Source organism: Semicossyphus pulcher, unplaced genomic scaffold, assembly GCF_022749685.1.
Source record: "Semicossyphus pulcher isolate SPU_LCO1_2020_fin unplaced genomic scaffold, fSemPul1.0.p SCAF_9, whole genome shotgun sequence".
Lineage (NCBI taxonomy): Eukaryota > Metazoa > Chordata > Actinopteri > Labriformes > Labridae > Semicossyphus > Semicossyphus pulcher.
The window spans coordinates 15,942,829-15,958,323 of NW_027211770.1; the positions used below are offsets into that span (position 1 = coordinate 15,942,829).

Below are 15,495 nucleotides of genomic sequence, written 5' to 3' on the forward strand. Positions count from 1 at the left end.
GTTCATGTTTTCTAGCCTTGATATCATTGTGTTTGCTTGCCCGGTTTTTGAACCCTGTTTGGATTTTTGGATTTTGATTTTTGTGGATTGCCCATTTTGGATTGTTCTGCCCTTGCTGACGGATTTCCTGTGTATTACCTTTGAATGTTTTCAGTAAAGTAGTTTTCCTGCTACTGGATTTTTGTGTTTTGGACTTTTTCTCTGCATTTGAGTATCCTTGGTTTAGGATTGTTACAGTACAATCTGGCCATGACAGACTCAGCAGAGGAAGACACTGTTCGCTTGGCTCTCCGTGCTCAAGGGAAAAGACTTCATGATCATGAGCAGCAGCTGTCCTTTCTCGTGGGTGGCGTGCATGAACTACATGTGCGACAAGACACTTCAAGTTGCCATGTCCAACCAGTTTCAGGAGCTTTCCGTTCAGATGCAACAGATGCTCACCCTCCTGAGACCCTCTACGCCTACTCCCCCTGCTCAGCCTTCTCCTTTGCCCCAGGCAGCTCAGCTATCTTTTCGACCGGAGCCCCGTCTTCCCAACATTGAGAGGTATGATGGTAATCCCTCTACCTGTCGCTCCTTCCTGTCTCTGTGCTCAATGACTTTTGAACTGCAACCTAACTCTTATCCCTCGGAGAGTTCACGTGTAGCCTTCATTATAACTCACCTCACAGGAAGAGCTAGAGAGTGGGCTACAGCGGAGTGGGATAAGCAATCCCTGTCATGCAGTACTGTTAGGAATTTTTCTGATGCCCTTCGCAAAGTTTTTGACCACTGCACTCCTGGCAGAGAGGCAGCTCGGGGGCTGCTGGCCCTGCGTCAAGGAAACAGTTGAGTTGCTGATCATTCTATTCGCTTCCGCACCTTGGCAGCAGAGAGCGAATGGGATGAGAATTCTCTATCAGATACATTCCTACATAGTTTATCTGAGGACATTAAGGATCACCTGGCTCCACTAGATCTGCCCCCTGACTTTGACTCTTTGGTGGCCCTAGCAATAAAGATCGACAACCGACTTCATGAGAGGAGACTGGAGAAGGCTCGAGCTGTCCGGAGACCACCAGACCGCTGGGAGCGATCTACACTCTCATCCGTTCCTGCTCCTCTCTCTGTTCCTGCTATGCCACAGGACAATGTTACAGTGCCTCCCGGTGGACGGGAGGAGCCCATGCAGCTGGGACGCACTCGTCTCTCCCCAGAGGAACGTCAGCGCCGTCTTAAGGAGGGAAGGTGCATCTACTGTGGCCAGTTGGGTCACTTCTTGGCTGTGTGTCCAGTAAAAGACAGGGCTCATCAATAGAGCGGGGGTTATTGGTGAGTCAAACCTCAACTTCTTTAAATCCCTCCAGACCTTCATCTCACGCTTGTTTGACCATTTCTGGGTGTTCTCTGGAGCTAGCAGTTTTTGTTGATTCAGGAGCTGACGAAAGCTTTATGGACAGGGGACTAGCTAAACGGCTTCAGTTGACCCTCGAACCTCTGCCTTGTCCTCGGGAGGCCAACGCCCTGAATGGCCGACGACTCTGCCGTATTACCCACCGCACTCCCGCTTTGAGTCTAACCATGTCAGGTAATCACTCAGAGATGCTCTCATTTTTAATAATTGACTCGCCTGAATGTCCACTGGTTCTGGGTCATCCTTGGTTAAAAAGACACAATCCACACATTGACTGGACAACTGGACTAATTTTGGGGTGGAGCAAGTTTTGCCACTCATCCTGCCTTGTTTCTGCTTCACCCAGTATCTCTAGTAAGAGCTCTGACCCCTCAGACTTTCCAGATCTCTCCTGTGTCCCTCCCATCTATCTGGATTTAAAGGAGGTCTTTAACAAGTCCCGGGCTACCTCCTTACCTCCGCATCGGCCTTACGACTGCACCATTGACCTCCTCCCTGGGGCCTCTCCTCCGAAGGGTCGTCTCTACTCCCTGTCTGCCCCGGAGAGAGAGGCAATGAACAAGTACATCCAGAGTTCCCTGGCTGCAGGTATAATTCGTCCCTCCTCCTCTCCTGCTGGAGCAGGTTTCTTTTTTGTGGATAAGAAGGACAAGTCGTTACGCCCCTGCATAGACTACAGAGGCCTGAATAATGTCACGGTTAAGAACAGGTACCCTCTTCCACTCATATCCTCTGCATTTGAACTCTTACAAGGAGCTACCATTTTCTCTAAATTGGATTTAAGGAATGCTTATCATCTAGTTCGCATACGAGAGGGGGATGAATGGAAAACTGCATTTAACACTCCTAGTGGCCACTATGAATATCTTGTCATGCCATTCGGTCTCACTAATGCTCCAGCAGTTTTTCAAGCCCTGGTTAATGACATTCTAAGAGACATGTTAAACACATTTGTTTTTGTTTATCTTGATGACATTTTGATTTTTTCTAAGTCTGAGGAGGAGCACGTGCAACACGTCCAGCGGGTTCTTCAGCGGTTGCTGGAGAATCAACTATTTGTCAAGGCAGAAAAAATGCGAGTTCCACCAACGCTCTGTTTCCTTCTTGGGATTCATTGTGGCACCTGACAGTTTCAAGATGGACCCTGATAAGGTTAGTGCTGTCACTGATTGGCCTGTCCCCTCTGATAGAAAGCAGCTGCAGAGATGTTTGGGCTTTGCTAACTTCTACAGACGCTTTATTAGGAACTATAGTTCTGTTGCAGCCCCTCTCCATGCTCTCTCGTCCCCTAAGATCAGGTTCGCATGGAACCCTCAAGCTGAGGAGGCTTTTCAATCCCTCAAGCGGCGGTTCTGCTCTGCTCCCATACTCACCCTGCCAGATCCCAAGCTCCAGTTCATCGTCGAGGTTGATGCCTCTGATGTGGGGGTGGGGGCGGTCCTCTCCCAACGCTTCCCCAAGGACAACAAGGTTCACCCCTGTACTTTCTTTTCTAGAAAACTTTCCCCTGCTGAACAGAGCTACGATGTGGGCAACCGGGAGCTACTGGCCGTCAAGCTGGCTCTGGAAGAGTGGAGGCACTGGCTGGAGGGGGCTGAACAGCCATTTCTGGTGTGGACTGACCACAAGAACCTGGAATACATTAGGACTGCTAAAAGATTGAACTCTCGTCAAGCAAGGTGGGCACTATTTTTCAATCGATTTGATTTCACCCTGTCTTACCGTCCTGGTTCTAGAAACGTCAAGCCAGATGCCCTGTCCCGGCAGTTTCAGCGAGAGGAGACCCCTGAAACTCCTGCCACCATTCTTCCATCCTCCTGTGTCATCGGAGCAGTGACGTGGGGCATAGTTGACGAGGTCACCCAGGTGCTGGAGGGGGAGGAGATTCCTGAAACCTGCCCTGAAAATCGGCTTTATGTCCTGCCCGCCCTCCGTCCACGGGTCCTGCAGTGTGGGCACTCCTCTAACCTTAGCTGTCACCCGGGGGTCGCTCGCTCCATCAGTTTCCTTCAACAGCGTTTCTGGTGGCCAACGCTGAAGGAGGATGTCCAGGAGTTTATAGCTGCCTGCCCTGTCTGTGCCCAGAATAAGACCTCCCACCTGCGGCCTCCTGGTTTGCTCCACCCGTTGCCCATTCCCCGGCGACCCTGGTCTCACATCTCCTTAGACTTTGTCACTGGACTGCCTCCATCAGCAGGTAACAGTTATTCTCACCATAGTGGACAGATTTTCCAAAATGGCTCATTTTGTCCCTTTGTCTAAGCTACCCTCTGCCCAGGAAACGGCAGAGGTCATGTTAGCTCAAGTTTTTCGACTGCATGGGCTCCCACAGGATGTTTCGGACCGGGGCCCTCAGTTTGCCTCTCGGTTTTGGAAGGAGTTCTGCAGACTAATCGGGGCTACGGCTAGTCTGTCCTCTGGATTCTACCCCCAGTCCAACGGTCAGACTGAGCGTTACAACCAGGAGCTAGAGACAGGACTCCGCTGTGCTGTATCCCAAGAACCTTCCCTCTGGAGCAGACGTTTGGTTTGGGTAGAATATGCTCACAACTCTCTCCCTGTCTCTGCCACAGGTCTTTCTCCTTTCCAGTGTGTGTATGGATATCAGCCACCTTTGTTTCCTGAAGTAGAGGGCGAGGTCATTGTTCCATCAGCTCGGGCCTTGGTGCGTCGCTGCCACCTAACCTGGAAAAGAGCCCGAGCAGCTCTCCTTCGCACCTCCAGGCGGTACAAGCAGTCAGCTGACAAGCACCGTTCTCAAGCTCCTCGCTACAGGGTGGGTCAAAGAGTCTGGCTTTCCAGCCGAGATCTCCCTCTGCGCCTGGAGTCACGCAAGTTGGCACCGAGGTTTGTTGGCCCATTCTCCATCTCTAAAATAGTGAACCCAGTTGCAGTCCAGCTCAAGCTCCCGAGGACAATGAGGGTTCATCCTACTTTCCATGTTTCCAAGGTCAAGCCCGTCAGAACCAGTCCTCTGGTTCCCTCCTCCAGACCCCCTCCACCCCCCCGGGTTATTGATGGGGGGCCTGTTTACACTGTAAAGCGCCTGCTGGCGGTCCGCCGCAGTGGCCGTGGACTTCAGTACCTTGTTGACTGGGAGGGATATGGACCTGAGGAGAGGTCTTGGGTCCCTTCAAGAGACATTATTGATAAGACACTTATCAGACTTTCAACGGCATCACCCTGATCAACCTGGGACGTCTGGAGCCGTCCCTTGAGGGGGGGGTACTGTAATGTTCTGTGTAACCTGTTTGTTTTAATTTGATCTGTGTTCACTTCCTGTTTTTATTTTGTATCCTGGTGCTTGTGTATCATGTCTAGTGTTACTTCCTGCCTTTGTTCAGTTTCCCGCCAGTTTTTTCCCTACACCTGTATGCCATTGGTAATTAGTCCAGCCTGTGTGTGTATATACCCCTGTGTTTCCACTCACCCTCTGCCAGATTGTCATTGTCACCCTCGTGTGTTCATGTTTTCTAGCCTTGATATCATTGTTTGCTTGCCTGGTTTTTGAACCCTGTTTGGACTTTTGGATTTTGATTTTTGTGGATTGCCCATTTTGGATTGTTCTGCCCTTGCTGACGGATTTCCTGTGTATTACCTTTGAATGTTTTCAGTAAAGTAGTTTTCCTGCTACTGGATTTTTGTGTTTTGGACTTTTTCTCTGCATTTGAGTATCCTTGGTTTAGGATTGTTACAACATGAGGTAATAACTTTACATTTAACAAGTGGATGCATAAAGCCTATGAGCATGAATTCATGTATGAACAACACTTGAAATAAAATGTTATTAAATGCATATAAAGAATATTTATTATATTCTACGAACAATTAATGTATAGGCTTTTTTTTCATTAAATCATTGACCACTTGAGAAAGCAGCCCGCTCTGAAACATATCGATTGACCTATTCTTAATTTAAAAGAGTTCGTCTTTGTTTTCTTTGTAAATTTCTTCGTAAAGCCGTTTTCTGATGCTGAAGTCTCATTGACTTCTGTATAGTCTCGTCACATTATTCTCGCACACATTCAAATGACAACACAAACAACGGTACCTCTGTCAAAGTTCAGTTGAGGATGTGTCCGCAGCACAAATCACCCTCCTCAAACTGCGCGTGAACGAAAGCTGCGTGCCAAATGTACAAGATGCTCTGTGATCTTGTAATATGTGAGGTCACGTGACGAGCACACGGACAAGATTCATCCGATAACCCCCTCATACTTTTAATGATGATGAAGGCACACATTTCTGAAAGCTATCGAATTAAAATCTGCAAAAATAAACAGGTAAAGCAAACACAACAGCGGAGTCTGATACGGACACTACTTTTCAACCATTAAAAATATCACATCATCGTTATTTCGCGCCTTGCTGTTTTGAATTTAATTGTTTAATAAAGCTATGAAAACAAATCAGGGCCTCGTTAAGAAGGAAAATGTTTACTGGTGGAAGTATTTACGAGTCCCTAACGAAAAGTGTGTAACATCTATTTTCTTCTCTATTTCTGGACACGCTTCTTTGTATTCAGACCTCCGACCACTAGGTGGAGCATTTGGCTTTCGAAATAAATGACAGATGTTGAGTGTTATTCATAGACTGTATACTGAGGTGTTGCTGCTTTGTGTAAAAGAGACAAAACAACCAGCGTTTTGTTTTTGTTTGCACCTTTTATTTATTATTATTATTATTTCCTATTTGGTTGGAAAAAACAGGAAGCTGCAGGGGCAACGATGGATCAATTGCAAACAACGGCTAATGATGTTTAAAACTGTCACGGTTCATTGTTCACAAAAAGGTGAGGACCCAGATGCAGACTGATATGATTTAATAAGAACAAAAGTCCAACTGAAAATCCAACAAAAACAGGAGATAACACAAGGAGCTGGGTAATCAAAAATCCCAAATAATACACAGGCAAACACAGGAAGACATACCTAGGGTTTTCACAGACAATGACAATGAACCCGCACCGAGACAAGGGAGCACAAAGACTAAATAAACTTAGGAGGTGAGGCTAATCAGACACAGGTGAGACAATCAAGGGGCAGGTGAAAACAATCAGGGCAGGGCACATAGTCAAACAAGCGGGAAACACAAAGGCAGGAAGTGGACCAACACGAAAGACAAGGTGACAAAGTAAAACAGGAAATGATCGAACCAAAGAGACACAAGTGAAATACTTAACAAGACTAAATACTGACAAGAACACAGAATAAACTAAATACAAAACTAAACGATGAGAAGTCATGACAATAGACAAAGTGACAAGGTAAAACAAGAAAAAATAACTGAACACCGAAATACAAGACAAAACCAGTACTAAACTAGAAACTCATGACAGAAACAAGGATGTTTCTTCACTGATGGAATAAGCAACATATCACTCAAACAATCAACTGTTTCTACATATTTGTACATACTGCAACCTGCAAGCAAAACAGATGTGAAGTTAGAATATTTCTTTTTCTCACGCATGATCTTCAGTGATAGTAGTGTCAGAGCAAATGCACAAGTCTCTGGTGTCTGCAGCATGTTCCTTCTTCTAGCATCCTGTTTGATATGCTTAGTCAAAGTTCTTCTGAAAAGACATCCTTACTCAGAGATACACCTGATAAGTAAAACGCATCATGAAATACAGTACATGCCAAAGCACAGATGCAGGTTATATGTTTAACGGCTGTCTCTATACTGACCAAGTCTATGATAAAAATGAGAACGACTAACAAGATATATAAATATATCCCGGGATTGGTATGGGCAGACACAGAAGTGAAGGAAATGGTCAAAAACATGATTGGCCAAAAAGGGGTGCTGTGAATCTGCATGCGATTCCTCATCAACTGTGTCTCAGATAATCTGTATTTCAGGTTATTAGCCAACCTTCAGTTTCAAACTAATACATTCAATTTAAAATGATGTGATTCAAATTCAGATGTTTAATTCAACTATTCAAGTTGAGCAATTAAAATTCACATATAAATAATTCAAATTCAGTTTCTACTGACACATATTTGTGCCCATAGGATTGGTATTAGTTGTTTTTTTTATCATGGTTTATTAATAGGCATCAGATAACCCATGACCCTCTTTCTGCACCTTTACAGAGCGATTATAAAGATGAAAAGTGACCACGCAGTAAAGTCGTGTGGTGACTATAAGAGGGAAATCATGAGTGGAAAAAAGGGATCTTTGTAAAATATTTCAATAAGGATGATAATGGTATAAAAACAAGAACTACATTACAGTCATCATCAATTTTATTTATGAAACAACAAAAACACTTTAACATTTAGAATAAGCTTTTATACAGAGGAAGGATTGTGTTTTATGAACACATGCAACATCTACCAAACACATACAATACACAGACAAAATGTGCTGTGCTGTTTATTCAACTGATAAGTCGATTGATAGGAATTTAAAGGCAAACAATTTTATAACTGATTGATCACATATGTGGTTATTCAGGCAAAAATGACATTTCACTGACTCTGTCTCCTAAAATGTGATAATTGGTGTTTTTTCATTGTGTGTTTCCACAGTAAACTAAATGTCTCAAAACAAACAAGCAACAAAAGTAAAAAATAATAATTTGTGTCCAAATAATATGCTATGTACAGTTTCAGCATTTGTTTCTTCATGTTCTACAGCTCAGTATCCATTGACCTCCTTTGGCTCTGACTGGTGTTCACTGGGTTTGTGTCAGTGTGAGAGTCAGACTCCTATTCCTGGAAAGCAGCCTCCAACATGTTCAGGAAGGATTTACGGACAATATCCCTGAAATTTTGGCCCACAAACACATAGAGCAGTGGGTTCAGGCAGCTGTTGATGAAGGTCAGAATTGTGCTTATTGGAATCCCAATGAAGATGACGATAAATAATGTTGGAGAATTGGTCACAAAATAAGCCAGCTCAATTAGATTAAAGATGTAATAAGGAGCCCAGCAGAGGAAAAAAGCGATGATAACTGCAGCGATGATCTTAAAGGTCCGACTGGACTGCCTGGCCAGGGTGCGGTTTCTCCTGAGACGATGGATTATCACAGCATAACAGGAGACAATGACAGTGAAGGGGACTACAAATCCCAGGAGGAAGAGGGTGATGGTCATGGCCTTAAAACGAAATATTACCAACTCATACACAGACTCATCATAGTCATCAGAAAGGGCAAAGTTGTCGAAACAGTTGATGGTTACCTTGTCATCTGATGGACCTGTGTCCCTGAAGACAAAGTACGGAGCGCTGAGAATCAGAGCCAGCACCCAAACACCCAGACTCACACAGGACGCCTTACGCACACTCCTGTGGTTCCTGGCCCAGACGGGCCACACCACAGCCACACATCTGTCCACACTGATCACCACCAGAATATAGATACTGGCAAACATGTTCAAGGTGATCAGTGTGGTGTTGAGTTTGCACATGAACTTCCCGAAAGGCCAGTGAAAATCCAAAGCCAGTTTAATCACTTGTACGGACAGGAGTGCAGTGAAGAAGAAGTCGGCCACGGCGAGGTTGAGGAACCAAACTGTGTTAACTGTTTTCTTCATCTTGAAGCCGGTCACCCAGATAACCGCTCCATTCCCGAGCACACCAAAAACAGAGACCAGGCAGTAAAAAAAAAGAGACATGATATGGAGAGACCGTCTCAGCTCAGCATAATCATCGTGATAAGAATACTCATCAGATAAGTCATTTCTATCAGATCCATCAGATGTATTGATGTGATATGAAGGTGCAGTGGTAGTTTTCTCCATTCTTGTCCTGAGACCTGTCATGAAAACATAACATATGTAGTTTATCTATATTTTGTAGACCTCAAACAGTAACAACCACTACTTTTGATACTGTGACATTTTTCTGAATCAATATTTTAAGAATACTTGTGCCACAGTTGAAACTATAGTTTAGTTCCCCCCACTGACCCATAGGCCTACATGATGCTGCAGAGATGCGATCAGACCTGTCAGTCTTATAGGAAGTTCAGAGCCAAGCGGTACTTAGTGTTAACATAGATGCCATCATGATCATGGGTTACTTCATGCATTAATCATTGTGAGTACTTTGCACTATGTTTTTATATGATGTGTTTTTTTTACCATCTAAAGCCAAACCAAATATTAATCTTGACTTCCAGTGAAACTAAAGTTACAAAAATGTCTAAATGCCCCTTTTAAAAATGCTTCCAGGCTGACCTCGACTTATAGAGTTGAACCATGTTATTATTTCCTGGGACAAATGCTTTTCTGAGTTTCCATGAGGTAATAACTTTACATTAAACAAGTGGATGCATAAAGCCTATGAGCATGAATTCATGTATGAACAACACTTGAAATAAAATGTAATTAAATGCACATAAAGAATATTTATTATATTCTATGAACAATTAATGTATAGGCTTAAATTATAAGCTGGTTGCGGATAGGTTGTGTTTTTTTTCATTAAATCATTGACCACTTGAGAAAGCAGCCCGCTCTGAAACATATCGATTGACCTATTCTTAATTTAAAAGAGTTCGTCTTTGTTTTCTTTGTAAATTTCTTCGTAAAGCCTTTTTCTGATGCTGAATTCTCATTGACTTCTGTATAGTCTCGTCACATTACTCTCGCACACATTCAAATGACAACACAAACAACGGTACCTCTGCCAAAGTTCAGTTGAAGATGTGTCCGCAGCACAAATCACCCTCCTCAAACTGCGCGTGAACGAAAGCTGCGTGCCAAATGTACAAGATGCTCTGTGATCTTGTAATATGTGAGGTCACGTGACGAGCACACGGACAAGATTCATCCGATAACCCCCTCATACTTTTAATGACAGCCTTTTAATGATGATGAAGGCACACATTTCTGAAAGCTATCGAATTAAAATCTGCAAAAATAAACAGGTAAAGCAAACACAACAGCGGAGTCTGATACGAACACTACTTTTCAACCATTAAAAATATCACATCATCGTTATTTCGCGCCTTGCTGTTTTGAATTTAATTGTTTAATAAAGCTATGAAAACAAATCAGGGCCTCGTTAAGAAGGAAAATGTTTACTGGTGGAAGTATTTACGAGTCCCTAACGAAAAGTGTGTAACATCTATTTTCTTCTCTATTTCTGGACACGTTTCTTTGTATTCAGACCTCCGACCACTAGGTGGAGCATTTGGCTTTTGAAATAAATGACAGATGTTGAGTGTTATTCATAGACTGTATACTGAGGTGTTGCTGCTTTGTGTAAAAGAGACAAAACAAACAGCGTTTTGTTTTTGTTTGCACCTTTTATTTATTATTATTATTATTATTATTTCCTATTTGGTTGGAAAAAACAGGAAGCTGCAGGGGCAACAATGGATCAATTGCAAACAACGGCTAATGATGTTTAAAACTGTCACGGTTCATTGTTCACAAAAAGGTGAGGACCCAGATGCAGACTGATATGATTTAATAAGAGCAAAAGTCCAACTGAAAATCCAACAAAAACAGGAGATAACACAAGGAGCTGGGTAATCAAAAATCCCAAATAATACACAGGCAAACACAGGAAGACATACCTAGGGTTTTCACAGACAATGACAATGAACCCGCACCGAGACAAGGGAGCACAAAGACTAAATAAACTTAGGAGGTGAGGCTAATCAGACACAGGTGAGACAATCAAGGGGCAGGTGAAAACAATCAGGGCAGGGCACATAGTCAAACAAGCGGGAAACACAAAGGCAGGAAGTGGACCAACACGAAAGACAAGGTGACAAAGTAAAACAGGAAATGATCGAACCAAAGAGACACAAGTGAAATACTTAACTAAACAAGACTAAATACTGACAAGAACACAGAATAAACTAAATACAAAACTAAACGATGAGAAGTCATGACAATAGACAAAGTGACAAGGTAAAACAAGAAAAAATAACTGAACACCGAAATACAAGACAAAACCAGTACTAAACTAGAAACTCATGACAGAAACAAGGATGTTTCTTCACTGATGGAATAAGCAACATATCACTCAAACAATCAACTGTTTCTACATATTTGTACATACTGCAACCTGCAAGCAAAACAGATGTGAAGCTAGAATATTTCTTTTTTCACGCATGATCTTCAGTGATAGTAGTGTCAGAGCAATTGCACAAGTCTCTGGTGTGTGCAGCATGTTCCTTCTTCTAGCATCCTGTTTGATATGCTTAGTCAAAGTTCTTCTGAAAAGACATCCTTACTCAGAGATACACCTGATAAGTAAAACACATCATGAAATACAGTACATGCCAAAGCACAGATGCAGGTTATATGTTTAACGGCTGTCTCTATACTGACCAAGTCTATGATAAAAATGAGAACGACTAACAAGATATATAAATATATCCCGGGATTGGTATGGGCAGACACAGAAGTGAAGGAAATGGTCAAAAACATGATTGGCCAAAAAGGGGTGCTGTGAATCTGCATGCGATTCCTCATCAACTGTGTCTCAGATAATCTGTATTTCAGCTTATTAGCCAACCTTCAGTTTCAAACTAATACATTCAATTTAAAATGATGTGATTCAAATTCAGATGTTTAATTCAACTATTCAAGTTGAGCAATTAAAATTCACATACAAATAATTCAAATTCAGTTTCTACTGACACATATTTGTGCCCATAGGATTGGTATTAGTTGTTTTTTTTATCATAGTTTATTAATAGACATCAGATAACACATGACCCTCTTCCTGCACCTTTACAGAGCGATTATTGTAAGAGCCATATTCATGTTTTTGGGAAAGCTGTTTTGTTTTTGTGCCACTGGGTGTCGCTGCACTATTGCTTAAGGTATAAAAGGTGTGGTGATAGTAAATGTAGGTGTGTGTTTGACCCCGGAAGGGCAAACGGTTTTTGACCGCTGTGATGACAGGCGGCATGGCAAACCGCAGCGGTATCGTTTGTATTTGTTGATTGATCGTATAAGGAAACTGGATGATGTATTAACGCTGCATGGTGATTCAATTAAATGGATTGTGTGATGCAAACTTAAGACGCCTGCAGAGATCTTATTTAAAACAACAAAGCAAACGGTAACGTATTGAACTGTACAGCGCGTCAGCCAGGTCACTCCTGGGAGCCAAACACATCGGCAGCTTTAATAATAGACTAAGCTTCTATATTGTCAAAAACCAGCCAGTTGGAACTTTGTTTGAACCCCCTTCGGCGCGTTTGGCACGTTAAGGAGGCGGCACATAAGGACTGGGAGAGCTATCGGTAGCAAAGCGCAGCGGCTATCGTTGGTGGAGGACGGGTTCGGGCCGCGGAAGGACCGGGGAGCTGTCAGCGGCTATCGTGGAGGACGCTTTCGGGCTGTAGAAGGATCGGGGAGCTGTGAGGATTCCGGCTGCAGTCATTATTGGACCCGAAGCAGGAGCTACGTTGCTAATGCTATGGCAACACCTGTTGAGCATCGTACTCAAATCACTGCATGGCGCCCAACGCAGCATTTAGAGGTATGTGTAGCGCTACACTGTTTATGGCCATTTAGAAATGTGTGCACACATGTCTCTATTGAAATTCAATGCATTGGTTGTCAAAACGGACTGACAGTAGACTTTGCGCTGACTTGACTTTTGCGTGGCGAACTATTGAACTGATTTTGTGACTGTGTATATACCATGGAGAAGAACGCGGCGTCGGATGTGGCTAGCGGGACTGAGAAGGTTTACGTTTGGTCAGATGCTAAAGGAGCCAGCAGTATAACTGGCGGTGCTGAAATGATCACTGAAAAGCGAATGGTTAAACTCACAGCAAAAGCGCTTGCTGATAAATTAGATCGCTTTCAAAATGAAAGAAAATTCAAGCTCAATAAAGCAAAGGTCATTAGAAAAACAATGCAAGGTTTAATGGTGAATGATGATAAAACTGAGTTACAGAATGCTCTTGATGAATTGATAAAGGTTTGTAATGAAGCGAAATTCATTCATGATTCTTTGGTGTCCCTGTTGCCGTGTGACGAAAAAGAAAAACATGAAACGTGGTTTAAAGCGAGCATGATATCAAATGATGAGACTATTGTCAATGCAAAAAGGTTGGTTTTGTGTCATGATGAATTTACTGCGCATGGAAATGTTAGTCATGTGGAGGACAACGTGCGTCCTGAGGACAGTGTATCAAATGCGGGTAGCAAACGCTCTAGTCAAAGGAGCCATCGCAGCAGCAACTCAAGCACTACATCCTCTGCACGCATAAAAGCTGAGGCTGATAGAGCCGCCCTTCTTGCTCGCCAAGCAGCTTTAAAGGAGAGACATGCTTTGGAGCAACAGCAGGAGCAGCTGAGGAGGAAAAAAGAGGAACTTGACTTGGAGGTGGACTTGGCTGCTTTTAATGCTAAGCTGGCAGTATTACAGGCTTGTGATGCTCACAGTTCTTCAGGAGGCTCAAATGGCATGAACTCTTACTTTGAAAAGGAAAAGGAGAACGCAGCACCAGTCATTGCCTTAAACCCCATGGCAAAGGAGTACCAACAGTCTGCATTGAAACTTTCACAACAGAATCATCATCTGACAAACTAAAATCCATTGATGTGCGGCAAAACCAAATTGTACAATTGGTGCAAACTGTTACAAGCCCCCAGTGGCCCCCAAATGAACAGCAGCAGGGAAATAACGTACTAGCAACATCACTGCATGTGCAATGTCAGCCTATGGTTGCTCAATCAAATGATGGATCGAGACAATGTTCAGAAACACAACAGACAATGAATCAAAACTCTCCTACTGATGACATACTTAACATCATGCACAGGCAAAATGACATAACAGCAGCTCTGGTGCAGCAACAGCTTTCCTTATCTCTGCCGCCACGAGATATTCCTACTTTTGAAGGAGACCCTCTCAAATACAGAATATTTGTAAAGGCTTTTGAGCAAGGAGTCGAAGTAAAAGCAAGTAAAGCTGATTGTCTTTATTATTTGGAACAATTTACCTGAGGACAGCCACGAGATTTGGTGCGTAGCTGCTTGCATATGGAACCTGAAAGTGGTTATATAGTGGCAAAAGGTCTTTCGCAGACACATTTTGGCAATCACTTCAAAATAGCAACAGCTTACATGGAGAGGGCTTTGGCTTGGCAATCAATTAAATCTGAAGAGATGAATGCACTCCAAGCCTATGCTTTATTTCTGCGTGGCTGCTGCAACGCGATGGAGGACCTTCAGTACTTGCAAGAGCTTGACATGCCGGTCAACATGAGAGCTATTGTTTCCAAATTACCATTCAGAATGAGAGATCAATGGAGAAGCAAAGCTCATGACATAATGGAAAGAACAAATGACAGAGCTCACATCAAAGACTTAGTGGCATTTATTGAAAGCCATGTCAGAATTCTTTCAGATCCTCTGTTTGGTAACATACAGGACCCAGGATTTGGTGTTTCTGGGACAAAGACTCTAACCAGGTTTAAAGCTCAGCACAGAGAAAAAGTAAAGCAAAGTGTTGTTGCTACCACAGTAACTTCTACAAACCTACCTGAAAGAATGGAACATCAAATGAAGATGGAGAAAGCTGGGTGCCTCTGCTGTGCTCGTGGGCACTCATTGGACGAGTGTAAGGAGCTCAATGGAAAGAAACACAAAGACAAGATTCACTTTCTGCGGGAAATGGGAGTTTGTTTTGCATGTTTATCTGCGGGTCACATGAGCCGTGACTGTGAAAACCGGTTGATATGCAGAATATGTGGGAAAACTCACCCAACCTTGCTTCATATAAAAAGGCAAGCAGCTCCAGAGCAGCAAAGAGAAGCGTTGAATGAACAGCCTCCTGTAGTAACAACATGTGGACATACAGGGGCCGGTAAGGACCAGTGTGCGCTATCTATCCTTCCTGTAAAGGTGAAGGCTTCAAAAGGAAATCGCATAATAACAACATATGCCTTCTTGGATCCTGGCAGCTCTGGCACATTCTGTTCTGAACATCTCATGACGAAGCTGAATGCTGCAGGTAAAAGAACCAGCTTTCTGCTACGCACAATGGGGCAAGAAACAGTGAAGACTGCTTACTCCTTGACTGGTTTAGAGGTTGCTGGTCTTGAAAGTAATGATTTTCACGTGCTTCCAGATGTTCTCACTCAGGAGAAAATGCCTGTGAATGCT

The 15,495-nt window shown here is 43.3% G+C and overlaps 1 protein-coding gene across 1 annotated transcript; it reads right to left on the reverse strand.

The window, feature by feature from the left end:
* Positions 1 to 8,112: 8,112 nt before the first annotated feature.
* LOC138584698 (chemerin-like receptor 1) lies at positions 8,113 to 9,147 on the reverse strand. Its single transcript, XM_069656994.1, has one exon. The coding sequence runs from the start codon at positions 9,145 to 9,147 to the stop codon at positions 8,113 to 8,115; it is 1,035 nt and encodes a 344-aa protein (XP_069513095.1).
* Positions 9,148 to 15,495: the final 6,348 nt, after the last annotated feature.